At 37.6% G+C, this 17,899-nt stretch overlaps 2 protein-coding genes across 2 annotated transcripts in view; both read right to left on the bottom strand.

The window, feature by feature from the left end:
- The window catches only part of copa (COPI coat complex subunit alpha), a 35,949-nt gene extending 28,458 nt beyond the window's left edge, over positions 1-7,491 (bottom strand). Inside the window, exons 1-9 of the mRNA XM_084731538.1 lie at positions 7,288-7,491; positions 6,827-6,940; positions 6,653-6,726; positions 5,818-5,898; positions 5,592-5,668; positions 5,310-5,419; positions 2,479-2,588; positions 666-765; positions 171-389 (exon numbers count right to left, since the gene is read on the bottom strand). Coding sequence (XP_084587664.1) covers positions 171-389; positions 666-765; positions 2,479-2,588; positions 5,310-5,419; positions 5,592-5,668; positions 5,818-5,898; positions 6,653-6,726; positions 6,827-6,940; positions 7,288-7,327 — 925 coding nt within the window. The 5' untranslated portion in view covers positions 7,328-7,491. The remainder of the gene's footprint in view (positions 1-170; positions 390-665; positions 766-2,478; positions 2,589-5,309; positions 5,420-5,591; positions 5,669-5,817; positions 5,899-6,652; positions 6,727-6,826; positions 6,941-7,287) is intronic.
- Positions 7,492-9,167: 1,676 nt separating this feature from the next.
- pex19 (peroxisomal biogenesis factor 19) lies at positions 9,168-15,791 on the bottom strand. Its single transcript, XM_084733007.1, has 8 exons — positions 15,678-15,791; positions 13,723-13,811; positions 13,001-13,163; positions 12,824-12,909; positions 12,563-12,739; positions 12,310-12,474; positions 11,450-11,494; positions 9,168-10,761 (listed from the first exon to the last, which is right to left on the bottom strand). The coding sequence occupies exons 1-8, from the start codon at positions 15,739-15,741 to the stop codon at positions 10,675-10,677; spliced, it is 876 nt and encodes a 291-aa protein (XP_084589133.1). The 5' UTR covers positions 15,742-15,791; the 3' UTR covers positions 9,168-10,674.
- Between the last annotated feature and the right edge of the window lie 2,108 nt (positions 15,792-17,899).

Raw genomic sequence — 17,899 nt, 5'->3', positions numbered from 1 at the left:
TTTGAAATTTGTTGTAAATGCTGCAATTTTTGACATTTTGAGGCAGGAAGACAAGTAAACTTTAATACTTTTACAACCAAACTCATGGGACTGAATATTTTGAACAAGAAAATGTGACTCCCTTTGACTTTTTAAAATTTGCAGAGCTGGAGACCAGTGTCACCACCCACCAGCAGCAAACAGGTTGAGGTTTGGATGAGCTCCCAGCACCCAGAAGCGATCGTGATCCCGGCGGAAGGTCTGCACTCCTGTCCTTTTGGACATGTCCCACACCCGGATGCTCTTGTCCTCAGAGTTTGACAGGATGAGCTCCTGGCGTGGGTGGAAGACGGCACAGGAGACGTTGTTGTAGTGACCGCGGCACGTATCCAGCTCCCATGCCTTGGATTCTGGACCAAGGGAGACAGAGGCCATAGAAGAGATTAAAAAAAAAGAGGTAGAGAGGTAGAAAGAGAGCCAAGAGACAACCCATGCATTAATAAAAAGCATCATTTCAGTCAACATTTGCTTTGATAACAGACCCTTGGCTTTTACCGTTTAATGTGAGTAATAAAAAAAGGCAAAGTAAACAGAAAATGTCAACCAGACTTTATAGTTACACAGTTATAACAGGCACTGAGCAGCAGATGGTTAACCCGTTACCTCATGACGTCTGAGTCACTTACCATTCATCCTCCAGATCTTGACCTGCCTGTCATCAGCTCCAGACACAATGAGGGGCATGCTGGGGTGAAAGGCAGCCCAGTTGACTCCCCGGTCATGACCCTGGAAACATTTACACAAAGTTATGACACCTAGCACTGAAGCCTTTCTGAATACTAAAACACTGAGGGCCCTCTCTAGGAAAAAATTTAATTTAGCATCATGAGACACCAAAATTAAATTAAACATTTATTCTCTAGTAGACATTTTTCTTTTCAGAGCTACAGAAAAATGTTAATGTTTATTAAGACGCACAAAAATGGTAGATTATAGAATCCTAAGTTGTGGAAATCATCATTCCTTCCCACCTTCGCTACACCTGCAAATCCAAAGATGAGACTGTGCCTGGTTGGGTCCCAATTTTCCGTTGCTTTCACTGGATGACACACCACTGTTATTGATGTTAAAACCCAACCTTATTTTATTTCCTTGGGTGGGACACTTCTGGGCCTCATGGAATAATAACCCACGATTCAAAAATACACAGAAGAACATGATGTAATTTAGAAAGCTGACTACATTTGCTACATTAATCACCAAAACCAATTTAGTTGGTATTTTCCATGAAAAGTTTCCATGAAACTTGGAATCAATGACGATTTGGAAAATCTCTTCACAATGCTGAGCTTGTTTCTCTTTGCCTTTCAGCAGACAGTACTTTTAATACTAAAAAAACATTTTACCACTATTAATGTTACAGTAGGATTTTTAAAGATGTTGTAGCTTCAGACATTACATTTAACAGTTTTTGATGAGCACAGATGAAACATCATGTATTGAATCTTCCCTGAAAACCAGCCAGCACAGATAAAATGTCGAAGTCTAAATTCAAATCATTATCATGTTTTCAGAGACTGTGCTGTTATTAAGGGATACACGGTGGCCTTAAAAGATATTATCAGATGTCATGTGTCCACTGAGAGTAAGAACATGTTTTTTTGGCCTCATACCTCAAGAATGGTTGGAAAGAGACAAATATTAATTAAATATATTGCTGGTAGCTGCTAAGACTTCTCCTGCGAGGAAATATTTATTGCAGGGGAGTCCACCTTTAAATTCATGAATGGACATTACAATGGACGTGCAACCAAGAGGATAACAGCATATGTTAACCAGAAATTGTAATTATTTTTGTCATGCTGGGAAAACTGGGTTTACTATCTAACACACCATGGGCCAGACTTTATTTTTGCAAATCTATGATTTTATTGTATGGTTAGGAAAAGATCACTCCCTAACTGTAGATAGCGTTCATTGTTTTTTTTAACTCATTTTATTTCCCTTTTTGTTTCCTCAAATCTAAAAAAATACGTTTCAAACAAACATAAATGGATGCCGTATGCAGTGTACAAACTAAACCACAGCTTTTAGCGTAGCTAACTGTTTTTTAAATTGATATAATGATCAGTTAATGGCCACATCAAACCTCCACATATCACAGCATCACAGTATAATATTTTAAAGGACATGAAATCTGTATGCTGACTACAAAACAGAGAAATAAATAACGGTGTTCACACCCTGGGTGTATACATAAAATATTTGAAAATTACTTTATGGAAATATTTTTGCTGCATGTCAACAAAAATGAATTTCATAAAAGGAAAAACCAACAGGTACAAATAATTATTTTTACAAGTGAGCAAAACTCATTGGGTAGGATATGAATTTTCTGTCGTTCACCTGCCAAAGTCGAAGGTTGAGTCATTCAAACAACAATATATCAGACTGCAAAAACAAACAACCTGAATCATACATGTGAGAGTCACTGCTCACCTCAAGGACATGCTTGACAACAGCATCCGAGGCACCAAACAAATCCACACCAGAGATGCCGCGCACCTCTGTCTCCACAGCGCCTGGAGACAGGTTCTTCTTCCTCAGACCTGGAACCAACATTCAGGGCATTGCGTGCAAGGACGGAGCCATATTCATGTTACACAGGGCACAACCACAGTACAGGGGAGGAAAAAAAACAGGTAAAACAAGATAGACATGAATAAAATTATCAAATATGAAGCAATTTCATAGGAAAGGAGAGTGGGAAGGGTAAGGAGGGAGAACTGTTGGACTACTGAACACCACAGAGGGTCAAAAAAAAACACCAACACAACTTCTGCTCTCTCATTCCAAACTAACTTGAGTCTAGAAACAATCATGGTCCTGTTGATTGGGTTAATGAATCACTTGCATACAGATGAAAAGTTACAATTAATCATGATTTGATTGGACAGCAGTACAAGATACTAATTACCTCCCAGACTCAAATGAGATCAGAAAAAAAAAGATTGAGAAAACAGTTTGCATTCATGATTCTTGCCCATTCAAACATTGTGGTGAGCAAATAGTTCAACAGTGTGAAGAAATGACAGAGGGGGGAAGAAATGGCACTAGGAACCCATGTGCAGGTGTGGATGTTTCCAGGGAGAGCATGGGATAAGGAGGACGCAGGGAGCGTGTGGACTTGGCTGATGGGGATGGGGTGGGTGGTGCTGGGCGTTATAAAGACGTGCTCTGATGGGGCGTTGGATGTCAGGAATATGAGGAGGTTTTTTTTGTTTTCTTTAGAGGCTCATGCATGTTTCTGCACAGATGTTTGAGTCACATGCAGCGTTAATAGAATCTGACATGTCACAGTTTTGGGTTAGGAATGAAGTTGGTAACAATACAGTGATTTCAGCAACAAGAAATATACACACTGTTGTATATTTCATATTATATCTGGAGTAGTAGAGCCAGTCGTGCAAATGTCATGCCAAGAGGAGTACAAAAACATTTCAAAATCAGTACTGAGAAAGTTTAACTGTGTTAAAGATAGACTTTCAAACAAGTTAGGGGTCATAGCTGTTTTTTCTTAACTGAATTTGAATAAAGAAAATGGTAAAAAAAAAAAAAAAAAACAGTATGGGAAACAGTGCTGACTTCCTCAAATGAATGCATGAGTGCTAAATGTTTCTAAATGGATGGCGTACATGTAACATAGTGAGTTAGGCATGATGTCTTATGATCTAGGAGCTCATTAAAAACTGTATGTATAAATGCAATCATGCTCAGTGCTGGAAAAAGTGAAAGCAAATAAATCCCCAAGACAAGATAGAAAGAGCAATCTTATGCATGTTCACATGTAAGAAAGTGACAGTAGATGTGAGACAGTTTAGTTAGTGAGAAGACAAGAGACAAGAAGCAAGTAAACACCATCAAACAAACAAAGATTTTAAGAGCATGCAAAGGCACAGAAACACTTCTCCCAATTCCTATTTTTGTACCTTTTTTAAACTACATCTTACACCTCTCTAATCTGTGAACTCTTTCTTCATCCAGAACACTCATTTACAGTGCAGTATTTCAATAAAGGCTAACTTTGGTATTTTTCAACCTGGACCCTATTTTCCCGTGTTTTTGAGCGCTGCAGCTCTAAAAAGCTCAAGTACGCTTTAATGTAATTCTTATGTGCAACTGCCCACCGTCAAAGTTATGTCCACTGAAATTGCTTGTTTTTGCCGCTGACAGGCTCAGATTGTTATTCTATGTGTCTGACAACATTATGAAAAGAAACCCTAGAGAGAGATTTCTAGAGTAAGATATGTTTTGTTTAACCAGAAACAGCTGTTTTGTTGCTCTTGCCAAACATAACAGACATCATTTTCATTCAAACTCAACAGAAACCAAAAAAAAATGCACCAAAAACATCTTGGTTCATCTGTCTACTGTTACAACAGTAGTGATTTGGTTGAAATAAAACCTTAATTCACAATGCTAGATATTAAACTATTCTAGATCTACATGTTGGTTCTCTGCACTGCTTCTCTGATATCCAGACCCCCTTTCGCTCCTCTTCTGATATTTTCACATCTAACTTGGTGGATTATGGGTTTATTTAAACCAGAGTTGGTGACAGTTGGAAACAGTGGAAACATGAGCCAAAATATTTTGGCGACTTCTATTTTGTTCCTGTCGAGTTTGAATGAAGACGACAAAGTTAAAATTACATCTCTGCAAAGGGAGTCTGGTAAGTTTGGCAAGACCATTCAAACAGCTGTTTCTGGTTAAACAAAAAGGATATTACTCTTTAAAAAATGTCTGCCTCTGTAGGGATCTTTTCCATAATGTTGTCAGACAGAATAATACTGTGAACCTGTCTGCCTGTCTAAGACAAGCACTTTTAGTGGATGTAATTTGACAGTTTGCAATTGCCTGTAAGGATTACACTGCAGCTTAGTTTAGTTTCTGCCAGCTGCAGTGCTCACTCTCACTACTGGACCAGCTTCAAAAACTGTTATCCCCATTAATCACAGACACAAACCATGGGAAAATAGGATCCTGACTGAAAAATACAGAGGTTATTCTTAACAAATACTACACTGTACATTTTGTTCTGATAACACATCTATTTCCCTGACTGTCTTTTCCTGAAAGGAGAGGTGTCTCTGCAAACAGCCCACAGAGATTTGTCCTCTACAGGTAGGGGAGGAAGAAGAGAAGGTGCAGGATTTGATATTATTCATCCTGTTCCTGCTTCTTCCTCGTCCTTCATACCACTTTGCCCTCCCACCCCTTTCCTCAACCCAGCCCGCTGTCCTCTGGTCCACCATGCCCCAGACCCTCACCAGAAATATCCCACACTCGCACGGTCTGGTCCAGACTGGCAGACACCACAAGGTCCTCCGATGGGTGGAACTGGGCACACATCACATAGTGATTATGGCCGGTCAACACACTGTGGTGGAGGAGGACAGAAGATTTAGAACACAAGTCATCTTAATGCTTTTCTTCAGGGTAATAAAAATTATCATAATGCAGTGGTTGGGAGTGGTGCATGATAGAAAGTAAATCCCCAGTAGTCCAATATGTTATATAACTAAAGAACAACTATTTTAACTGTGTTTTACCAGACGCAAGTCCTGGACTGCCAGTTCCAGATGCGAATAGTCTGATCATCTGAGGCACTCAGAATCCAGGGGTACTCCTACAGAAAGGGAGTTGATTTAAGTAATTCATTCATTTCAGATTTACTTTTCTTTGTATAGATGATTATTGATTATTGTTCCTGTATTGAAATCAGCGATGAAATAGATAAGTAAAGCAGATACATTTCAAAGTAGCAGAACAACTCACATGGTGGAAGAAGGTGGTTCTGATGTAGTCAAGGTGTCCAAGGAGAGTGAAGAGGCAGCGCCTCAGCTTGTAATTCCACACCTGGTCAAAACAGAAATAACATATTGATGTAATGCAATAATTCTATGGAATAATAATACAATTAGAGCTGCACTGATTGACTGAAGAGTTGTCAACTATGAAATTAAAGACAATGAATCAGTTTGAGTACTTTCTAAGACATAAATAGTCAAAATTTTCTGATTTCAGTTTCTTAAATGTGCATATTTCAGGTCATCTGACAGAAGAAGAGAATAAATGTGTTTGAGGTGTGGACAAAAGAAAGACATTTGAATATGTCATCCTGGGCCTAGAGAAACACTGATGAGCATTTTCACCTTTTCTGACACCTTATAGCCAAAGAACTATTACAGAAAATAATTAACAGGTTTCACGATAAATTAAATTTCCCAACAATCAGTATTACTGTTTCAAAATTTCATTATCGTAATAACAGTGTTTGATTACAGCACTTTGAAAAATTCACAGTAAATACTGTCAGCATCAACCAAAGTTTGCAAGAGCCTCCCAGATGCAGGGGCAGCATGAAATGCAGGTTTGTTCTGCATCAATGAAAACATTCACATCACAAAAGGACATGATGCTATTTCAAGAGATTCTCAAAATGAAACTTGGTGAAATTCTGTCAGTGTATGTATTATTGCTTTTTAAACATTATAGTCACATTTGCTACATTAAGAATAGCAACCAGGAGAGAAAAAATATCTTATTTCCTCAAACCTGCCAGATTCATTGCATATTTACGTGGCAATATGCAAATGCAAAGCAGCCTCACCTTGATTTTGTAGTCATCTCCTCCAGACACAAACAGAGGCTGCTGTTTGTGAAAATCAATCCCTCTGACGGGGCCTGTGGGCAAAGACACATCAGTTACATTACATATTTATGTCAAGAACACAGTGTGACTTAACAACAATAATAGCAATAATGTATTCGACATCAGCCTTACCATCATGCTCGTCAAACTTGTCAATCAGAGTACACATCCGATAATCCCACAACTGGATGACTCCGTTGTGCAAACTTGCAAGAACCCATGGCCTCTTAGGATGGAAACTCAGGCCTGAAATATAACACAATTGATCAGCTATTGAAAACAGGCCTTAAGACTTCAACAGATGAAAGGCCATCTTAACAGGCCACATCTAACACTAGTGGTGAAGTTTAACCAATATTGTAGTTCGTTACGTTTGCTAACGTTAGACAGTTAAAGAAATGGACAGGTAGTACCCGATCAACATCACAACATTTGGACATAAGACGTGACTCAAATGATTTAAAGTTAGATACTATCGTACATACACGATGATTCCATGACATATATAATTTTAAAAGGACAAATAAATGAGCCGGGTAACGTCAGACAGCTAACGTTAGCTTCTATGCTAACTGCAGCTGGCTAACTCTTACCTTTGACACGGGCCGACTTCGTTTCGAATTTTGTTAACATCGCCGCTGAACAATGATACAGGTAGTAATTTTAATGCTGTGGTAAAATATAACTACACACGAAAGGTAAAACTAACTCAAATATTGCAGACAGGTGAGCTCAGGCGGCCTTATCGCCTTCGCCCATTTAGATGATTCTCCTTTTTCCTGACACGTAGCTCGTTTTGTCTTCCGGTTTTGAACAATAAAGTTTTTCAGTGAACGTTCGACGCAGAAAGCTCCACGGCGACGGCACATAGAAATTCAACAAATAGAACTGAACTGACACGACCCTGCTTCTAACTATAATGACAGTACTGATCTAAGTAGTCTATATCTATATCGTCTGGACGTCCAGACCTTATCACTAAGAATACGGCCTGCAAAAAGTAGACCACGTCTATACTGTTGATAGTGGTAGAAGAAATATTTAGATAGAAGCAGTGATACTACAGTGTGAAAAATACTTTATTACACGTAAAAGTCCTGCATTCAAAACTCCATTAAAGTAAAACTATATAACTAGTAGCATCAAAATATACTTAAAGTACTAAAAGTACTCATTATGCAGAATGGCCCATTTCAAAATATATATAATAATGTATATTATTGGATTATAATTACTGATTCATTAATGTGGTCAGAACATTAATGGTGCAATAAATGTGGGGCTCATTTTAATTACTTGTTATATAATGCTGGCTAGCTTAATCTAAAGTATAATGTCATAATTTACTAGTTAATTTATACTTTGTATTAATAATCAATGGATGTTGAGCATTTAAGTTCATTTCACATGAAAAGGAAAAGAAAAAAAAAAAATATCTCAACTAAGGTCCACTCACTTCTACCTTCTTCCAGAGTTTCATCTGCATCTCAAGGTTTTCATCAGTGGTTGGAGTTTGCTCAGTTAAGCAAACCAAAGTGAAAAAGTGAACAAAATCAACAAAAATGGGAAATCTAACCTGAGAAAACTCGACTGAAAGCTTCAGGAAAAGATAGCAAATGGACTTGAGTTAAGATTTCTTAAGTTACACCATTAAGTTCTTCTGTTTAAATAATACTAAAAAGTAAAGGTAACCCATAATAGTAGAATGAAATAATAAAAAAGTATGATAAGAGTACTAATTATGCAGACAATCATCCTTGTGAAGACTGGGATTTAAGGAAAGACATGGGGATGGTTGTGTGGGAGGAATGGGTTCTTTTCATAACTGTAATTACTGAAATAATGCAGCTGTTCTGATTTCCAAAATGAGCTGCACATCAGTGTATGGTAGGTTTAATAGAAACCCGAAAAAAAAAATTCTAAACAAAAATCTACTAATTATGCAGTATAATATATTACTGATGTGTTACTGTGTAAACATTTTGATGATGTAGCTGGATGAGGTGGACAAAATTGTAACTACACTTATAATAAATACACGTTCTATAAACCATGTCAGCTTGCATCACTTTTATTGCCATCTTCCATGTATGTGTATAAATATTGTGTATTTATATGTGAATATATTAGATTTTATGTTTTCTGAACTTATTTTGAACATACATTCGTTTCATTGCACTAGAAGTTTTATATACACTGTTGGATAGTTTAATGTAGAGCAAAACATAGTATTTTCTAAAATTATGAGTTTTGGAATGTAAAATCTTCATCTGCAACATAACTAGTCACTATAGTTGTGTAAATGAAACATATGCATATGCATGAAACATAAAATGAAAATATTTAAGTACCCTGCTGCCCCCTCTCACTTCTTACTGATCGAGGACATTCTTTACTTTGTTAGTAGTAGTATATTCTATTGCTACTACTAACCTCAAAGCAATGATGACTCATAATCCATAACAACAACAGACACTGTATTATATCATTATTTTATTTCATATTTATGTACAAAACAAAGCAAAATAGTGTCAAATAACAGGCTGCATTATTTTAACGGTGCTCTGGGCATGTTTGCATCGGCCCTGAGAGTTGAATAGATTGCACCCCCCCTTCAATGAAAACCACAGGCCTTTATGGACCTCCACAGCAGCCTCCCTAGCCTGTTTGATGTAAGTCTGTTCTCTTTTCAGTGCATGGCTGACTGAATCCTTTCACAGTTAGAACCCCTTTATTATACAGTTACTGATGAGCTGATGGTCGTGTGACTTCTAGACCTCTCTCTATGGCAATAGCAGCTGGTGAAAAGTGACCGCTGGAGTAAACAAACCCATCAAACACAGCTTAAATGTGCTAACATCAGGCGGTTGATGTGTTATCCAACAGGTCATCCTTATGATTACAGACTCTCCTCGTAAAATAAATGTTTGCTGGAAGGAACATAATGTACTTTTAATGGAGGGTACAGGAATATACGCACATGTTATCTTGTGAAAGTGTTTTTCTTTCCTAGCAGGGACCTCATACCAAAGAAAGCATCACTCTGCACATTAAAAAAAAACACTGGGAATCACAAGGGAAGCACTTTGCACAGTAACTCTACACTATAATGTTCACTGTGACCACAGCAAAGGCATCCAAGAATCAAGATCTCAATCACTTCAAATCAACACCTGGGAACGAGGGACAATACTCGAGGGGGGATCTCGTTAAATTAGTTGGCTCAATTACAGTAGGGAACATCTCAATCATCTCTAGTCTAGTTAATTCTTTAAATTATTAACAAATGTACACACATCTTCCAGTCTCCTTACATGTTAGTGGGTAATTAACTCGTTAATTTGAATCCTACACAGAAACAGAAGTGTGTGTTTATGACGTACCAGAGACTTATCACTAATTTGGTGTAAACCTGTGTGATATTGCAATTTCATGCTAATAAAACTATAACCTGAAGTGCTTAGCTGAATGATAGCAACACCTTTACCTTACGGTGAGACCTAAAATAATAACTTAAAAGTCATTTTGCAAAGGCACTGTTTATACCCGTGAAGTGGTTTGATAGATTTTACCATGAGGCTAAACAGCATTGTAAAAACAACAAGGAGAACGGCAGTGCTAGTTTTTTTGTTTTTTTTTAAAGGAATGCTGTTAAAATTTAACTGTGAAGGAGCTATGGCAACTGCTGACAGACTAATGCAGAGATGTTCAAATGTTCTCAGTTGTGCATTCAGTGATTTTAAGACAGAAGAGAGTGTGTTTGTGGTTCTTGTTGGTTTTCATGCCTCCTCCTCCTCCTGTTGTTGTTTCTGCACCCACACACCTTCTACTTTGACGGAGAACAGTGTCGGCGGTCAGGTGGTCACACTCCTGCCTGACCTCTGCTTCTCACTCCTTCACTTCTTGCCTGTCACTGACACACACAGAGTGTGACCCCTCTGGCTTCAGTGCTTCTGATGGACCGCACCGTTGCTACCTTATCACATGATGGAGCACTGCTCTGCCGCCCCAGCCCCAGGGCCTCCTGGGAGATTGAGGGACTCCATGTCGAAGTTAAAGCCTGGAGGCTGGAGGGGAAGCAGAAAGAGGACGAATGTTGTCACATCTGTCGAGATTTTTCAATATAATCTACAAAAATTAAATAAGAAGATATTATTTATTAAAGCTTGATTCCACCAGATATGGCTCTATGACGTCACATCTGTGACAATGTTTTTGATCCACGTGGAGGACAGAACACTTCAGAAGCAGAGTGTTTTGCCCACCTGAATAGGTTGACTTCCTCTTATTTTGTTGATTTGGTAATTTTTCCTTGATTTTTGTGTTTCTATCATGGGAAAGTAGGCTATGTAGTTAAATAATTTCTTTTTTCCCTAATCGGGAGTCTGACTTCCTGCCCAACTCGATCTGCTCTGTGCAGCTTGATGCAGGTTCAGCCAAAAATAGACTCCGTGCATATCCTCCACGGAGCAGAGAGGAGAGAAGCTTCTGGGATGCTTCTGGGATGCGCTGCAGTGCTTGTGGTGGAATCACAAGCACCGTCTAGAATGGCTGCAATCAGCTAAGGCAGCTGGATTTGCAGCCAGAACACAACACAGCCATGCCTGCTAGAACCAGCCAGTTTAGTCCTCAGATGTCAATATATTTTCTGTCACTAAATACAGCACTGAAACACATCTAGTGCTATTCGATAAGGAAATATGTACACCACACATAGGCTGTTTTTTGTTGATCGGAGCAGCTGGAAAAACTTACCGCATCTCCTGCGAGCTCCTTGGGTGGCTGGCCAAGGTCCTGCAGCTGTAAGAAAAATCATTACATTCTGTGATATGTTTCATTCTTAACATGTCAAAGTCTGTTCACATTACAGTAAACAATTCAACTACGGCTGCAAAATATGGTTAAAAAACATATGGAACATATTGTGATTATTTTGACATGTTGCATTTCAATATAATTCACAATAGTGGGAATGATCATTTTTGCATCACAATTTTCATTTTCACTGAAAAAAAAAGGAAAAAACTATTAAAATCATGATGGTGGGACATTTGTTGGCATCTGTAACAAACAAGTTTTCTTACATCTGGAGAACAAATAATTCAGTATAATACTGGATTGACACACATTTTATTTTACTTTTTCAAAAACCTGAAGCTTCTGCGATTTGGATATCGCACTTGACCATACTGCAATTTCTATCAAGCGTAAAGCCCTAAATACAACCGTTTGTTAGATATGCCATCCACTGCCAGTGTTACTGTAGTAGTAGTACTGTAGTAGCTATTTATTGTATAGTTTCTGCATCATGTAAGCACTTTAACAGTAACAGTAATGGATGAATGCTGATTCAAAATCCAAATACTTAGTAGAATGAGGTTAAAGTCATTGTAACTGATCTAAAAACACATTTATTCTGATTTCTGTTTCTAAATTTCTTTCACAATTAAGGGACCAGTGCGTACGATTAGTGACATCTAGAAAGAATAACAAAAACATACCTGTAAATATTATATTCCATTTCTGCCATATTCTGGTAACAAATCCTGGTAAATCTTATACACTGGACCTTTAACTATTCAACAACCATAAAATCAGATGTAGAGTGTGTGTACCTTTTGCATCAGGTCCATGATGCTCTCGAACGTGCTGTCTTTGTCTCCCTGTTCCTCCCTCTCAAAGTGCTTACAGATCTCTCCCATGATTTTGGACTGCTGATCATAGCGTTGGAAGTCCTCTGGACTAAGGCTTGGCTTGTTGGCATCCAACCACTCTGGGTACTGTGAGGGTGAGGGACACTTGTGAGTGACATCTGGATGTGTACAGTAACTAAAAACAATAGTGATTACAGGTATAACAGGTGCAAACCTTAGCAGTGATCTCTTTGAGAGATGGATAAAGCACTTCCTTAGAGAGAAGGTTCTGCATGATGGACTGCATGATGGGCAGGATGTTTGCGTCATCACCACCACCTCCTTCACCACCCTCATCCAATCCCAGGCCTTCTAGAGCCTTGACAAGGTCATCTCCAGCTAGTCCTGTGGACTGTAAGAGAACAACATGTTCTGTAAATAGTTCTATCAGTCTGAACAGTTTCATAACAAGTAGTCAAGCCTTGATTTGACCCACTTGCAGGTTGTCTGCATTTTTGGCCAGGCCACGGAGGGTTTCTTTAAGACAGGAAGTGAATTCTTGTTGGGAGGCGGTGTCAGTGCCTACACAGAATACACACATTAATATTTAGGCTACAGGAACAGTAAGCAAAACATAATCAAAACCACAATTAATGCAAATGGTTAATCTTACCAACTTTGCCCGCAGCCTCCGAGAGTTTTTGGAAGTGCTGCAGTAATTCTGGCTCCTCCTGGGCCAACTCACTCATGGCCTTCTCCCATTCTTCCTTGGCCTGGGCAGCCATGTCCCCCTCAAAGAGAGTCTCAAAGAGTTTGCAGTCTTCAAGCAGGGGTGGCTACAAAGTAAATAGGAAACATGTCAAGTGCCTGGCAGAGTTTTAAAATGTGTGGGTTTTTTTGGTTTTGTTGTTTGCATTGAGTGTAATGAACAATATTTGCCAGACAATTCTTTTTTTGTTTGTTCTAATTTTGTTTGGATGGCCATAGTTACCACCCCAACAGTCACTGCCAGCAGTGAACATTTGGGGTGGACTTTACACAATCAGCAATCAGCTGACGGAAACATTTGGCAGCAGCAAAGGTAAACAAGTTATAAAACTAAGATAACAATGAAAAAGTGAAGGACTAATAACAACTGACAAACACAAATACATTGTATTTTTAGAGGTAGATACAATGACTTGAAATAATGTGAAAAAAATAAAGACTTTTTCCACCTTTAAGAAAAGGAGACTACAATACCCAAACTCTGCCCTCTTAGTAGAAAATGCAACAGACAAAGCAACGTTTATAGTTCTGTATTATTTTTTGTTTCTCCAATTCTTTGATCTTTAGGCTGAAATGTCCTCCACCACCACTACTACTACAACACAAACAATAAAATAACAAACATACCTTCTCTGCACCACTGTTGGCTGAGGAGGAGGCAGCTGCAGGTTCAGGAGCTGGAGGAGCTGATGTCTTGTCAAAGTCATCCAACGCACCTGAAATAAACAGATAATGTTAGAACCATGCCAGTGGACTTTTAAAGAGTTTTAAGTGGAGTAGTGGAGTAGACATGTATTAAGTTACATTCCACCTCTGTGTTTCAGGGCTATTGTATCAGACTGCACTGATTATAGCTAGGTGTACCTAATAAAAAAATGCCACGGTAGGTGTAAAGGTACACCCCAAAATAAAAAAAAAATACATATTTTCCCTGTAACCTGTTGTGCTATTTATTCATCTAGATTGTTTTGGTGTGAGTTGCAGAGTTTTGGAGATATCAGCCATACAGATGTCTGCCTTCTCTTGGCAATAATAATGGGACTAGATGCACTTGACTTGAGGTGCTCAGAGTGTCATAAAATATATTTGAAAAACTCAATAGCAATATCTCTGTCCATGATCTTGTTACTCAAAATAATCCATAGACTTTGTTGAGAGCAATGTCATGTAGGAACTACTTCCTTTCTACCTAACTACACTCACCATTTGTGTTACTGCACAGAAGGAAGCGTGCATCTACTCACTGATGAGAGGTTACCGCTTAGCTGGGGTGTCCATTCATATTTACATCCCTCTCTGTCAGAAGTACAAGCCTGTCATCAATGAGTAGATGCATGCTTCCTTATGAGCAGTGATACAGTTGGCTTGTGTAGTTTGTTAGAAAGAAAGGCATTCCTGCATGAAACTGCTCACATCTGTTGATTATCTTGAGCAACCAGGAAAGGATGTCTGGAAAGAGACATTATTGTTTTTCAAATGTATTTTATTGGTGCTTTGAGCACCAAAAGAGTGCTATTCAAGAGAAGGCAATTTCAGTTTAATTTATTACTCTAGACCACACACCACAGTAGGAGTACAAAGATAAAACAAAGTAACAATACAATGGTGACTGACCAAAATAAAACCATATCACAACCTAGAGCATTTAAATAAAGGCAGACATTAATCAAAAAGGCACCTAATTTACCTTCTACCCTTGATTTATCAGTCTGCAGTAATGACATTAATTTAAACATGGACAGATGACTAAAAGTATTTTGGCAGGTATTTCCTTCTATACTCCACAATGATTGCATTTTACATTCAATCAAAGCATGACATTCACAACAATTTATCGTTAAAGTACAAAACCGTGTATCCATTTCCAGTCTTTTGTGTCTTCCTATTATCTCAGGAATAATGCTATTGGAGACTCGAAAGTTACAAATAGCCTGTTGGTGGACGCCTCTTAAGATGATATCTCCCAAACTCTGTAATTCACACCAAAGAAATTAAACTATGTGTTTTCGATTTGGGGGTGAACTCTCCCTTTAGCTTATATATAACACTGGTATAGTTGTATGACGCTTACTGTTTACAATAAGTAAAGTGGGATTCAACACATGCATGGTTATACCAAAGGGAATAAATAAATACAGACAGCAGAGACACAACAATCACTGACAGCTTAGCGGCCATGTTACATCATCAGGTTTTCATTATATCTAGCTGTCTTCCATAAACAATTCAAGGGCAAAGACATAGCATTAATGTGTGAAAACAGCTCGGTTGATCATAGCTAAGTTAGCTAACATTAGCAACATAAAGTGTGTTACTCATCACATAGCTAGCTAAAGCCAATGATATTTTGTATTTGAGTGTTTTGTTGGATGTTATGACCGGCTGGTCCGAATGTCAGCGATAATTTGAGATACTGTGTAGATATCTGGGACCCAAACGGAAGGTCCCACCGAACACACAAGCTAAACCCTGACACACAGAGAGGTACAGGGGCTCCCACTGCCAAACAGCATCCGTTATTAACACCACAACAAACCCAACTGCTAAATAAACAGAAGGTCGCTGTTAATGTCATCTCTTACTGTCCAATAACTCGTCCAATTCCGCATCGTGTCCGGTGGACGACTCTCCTGTTCCCGACGCCATGATGGTACCTTCTCCTCCAAACACCTATCGAGCAGTGTCTCCGAAAATTGACGTCTCGGCTGTCAAAATGTCGCGGAAAAAAGTACGTCACGCGTCGTGTCTACAAGGGAACTCCAGACCCGCGAAAAACTTCGCGAGAATGAAGATTTTAACCCAAATAATGACATTTCCCTAACCCTGATAAAATTATTTTCCTGTCCTTAAATTTACTCAGACGTTAAATACAATATGAACCTATTATAAAACATCACTGGTTTGCACATAGTGAACGATAAAGATATAGGCGCATAAAATCTCGCGAGAGTTTCGCAAATATCAGGTTCCCTTCAAGACATTTGTCCATACACGCCCCATGGATTTGAGATCTGGCGCCGGCTGGTGGTGGTAGTAAAAATCAGAATAAAAAACTAATCGAACCAAACACATGAATACCAGAAACATTTATCCAACTCGGTTTCGGTTTGGGATTGACTTTTATTAGTCCTGTTTTTTTTGTTTTTTTGTTTTTTTAATTTATGCTTAGTCAAGTCCAGTTTAGCAGTTTAGACAAAAATCTTAGTTTGAAGTTCTTCATTTGAATATTTTCATTACATGCCACTTTATACTTTTACTAATTCACAATTAATGGAGACATTACTATATTTATATAGGCTTCTTTGCCAAATGACTTCAACAGGATTTTGCTTCCAAAACCAACATGTTCTCATCTCAGTGATGGATATAATGGTGCAAGTACATTGGCCCAACTCTTAATAACACTTTAAATAAGAGACTTTTAGTTGTAATTTTGGTTTAGTATTTCTACTTTCACTAATGTAAAGAATCTCTATACTTCCTTATTGACCCCTTTTTATAGACATTTTCTTTTATAGACCGAAGAAGAATATCTAGTTTTTACATGGTTCTGACATTGTCCAAAAATACCAGCAGTAGAATTTACATTTACTCAAATACTGAATTTAAGTACACTTTTCAGGTACTTGTTATTTACTTGAGAACTTCTATTTTCTGCTACTTCACACTTCCATCCCCCTAAGCCTACATGTATTTAACAACTTATTTTCCAGTTAGTACTTAGGGATAATCAACTAATAAATTATGATGTATAATTATAGATAACTTAATCATTAATTAATTAGAGATTACTGTATCATACCCAGTAATTAACAAGAATAAACTACTCAAAAAACCAAAACCCTTTGGTAAAATATTAACTTATTTATTCTCAAAACATTAGTAGTTATGTAATGATTTTTTTTATGCTTGCTAGTATATTTTTGTGATAATAGTTTGATTTAAGTAACATTTTGAAGATATGACTTTTACTAGAGTATTTTTACACTTATTATATATATTAAAACCTTAAGTAAAAGATCTCAGTGCTTCTCCTACCGCTTAAAGAAAAAAGAAAAAAAAAAAAACTGTGGGAATTAAATTGAAGTTTTTAATATCATTATTTTCGATAATTAATCCCAATGATCGCATTTGTAGAATAGAATAGAATAGAATAGAACAGAATAGAACAGAATAGAATAGAATAGAACAGAATAGAATAAAATAGCCAATTCTTTTTACACACAGTGTGTCAGTCTGAGACATTGTAGTCCTCCTATAGATTTCAATAGTGGAGTGAAATGTGACCAATTTAAGTGAATTAAATCAGTCTTGTAAGAATGTGCAAGTGACAGCAGATTGCCTGTCAGTGTCGAAGACAGTTTTTCTTTTCAACAAGGTCCGGAAACGAGTCAATTTCGTATCTCAGTAAATACAGAACTGTTGTCAAGGGTTACCGCTGCGGTTGCGCAGCAACGAACACAAATAATCTCAGAGCGTGGTGATTCAGAGTGTAAGAAATGACAAATATTTAGCTTATTATCTGGACCGTGTCGATAGTAACGCCGATGGAGAAGCTTTAAAACAAAGATGACGACACTTTCATTAGTAACACTTCATGGAGGGGTTTTCCACAACTGCATAACTTAACTTTCTGCTGAAACCATTCAAACTTTGTAATGAATGTATATATATATATATATATATATATATATATATATATATATACATATGTATATATATATATATATATATATATATATATATATATATATATATATATATATATATATATATATATATATATATATATATAACTATCATA

The sequence above is a fragment of the Lutjanus erythropterus genome, chromosome 12 (assembly GCF_056507025.1).
Source record: "Lutjanus erythropterus isolate fLutEry1 chromosome 12, fLutEry1.hap2, whole genome shotgun sequence".
NCBI lineage: Eukaryota > Metazoa > Chordata > Actinopteri > Lutjaniformes > Lutjanidae > Lutjanus > Lutjanus erythropterus.
This window is presented reverse-complemented; position numbering and strand designations above follow the sequence as displayed.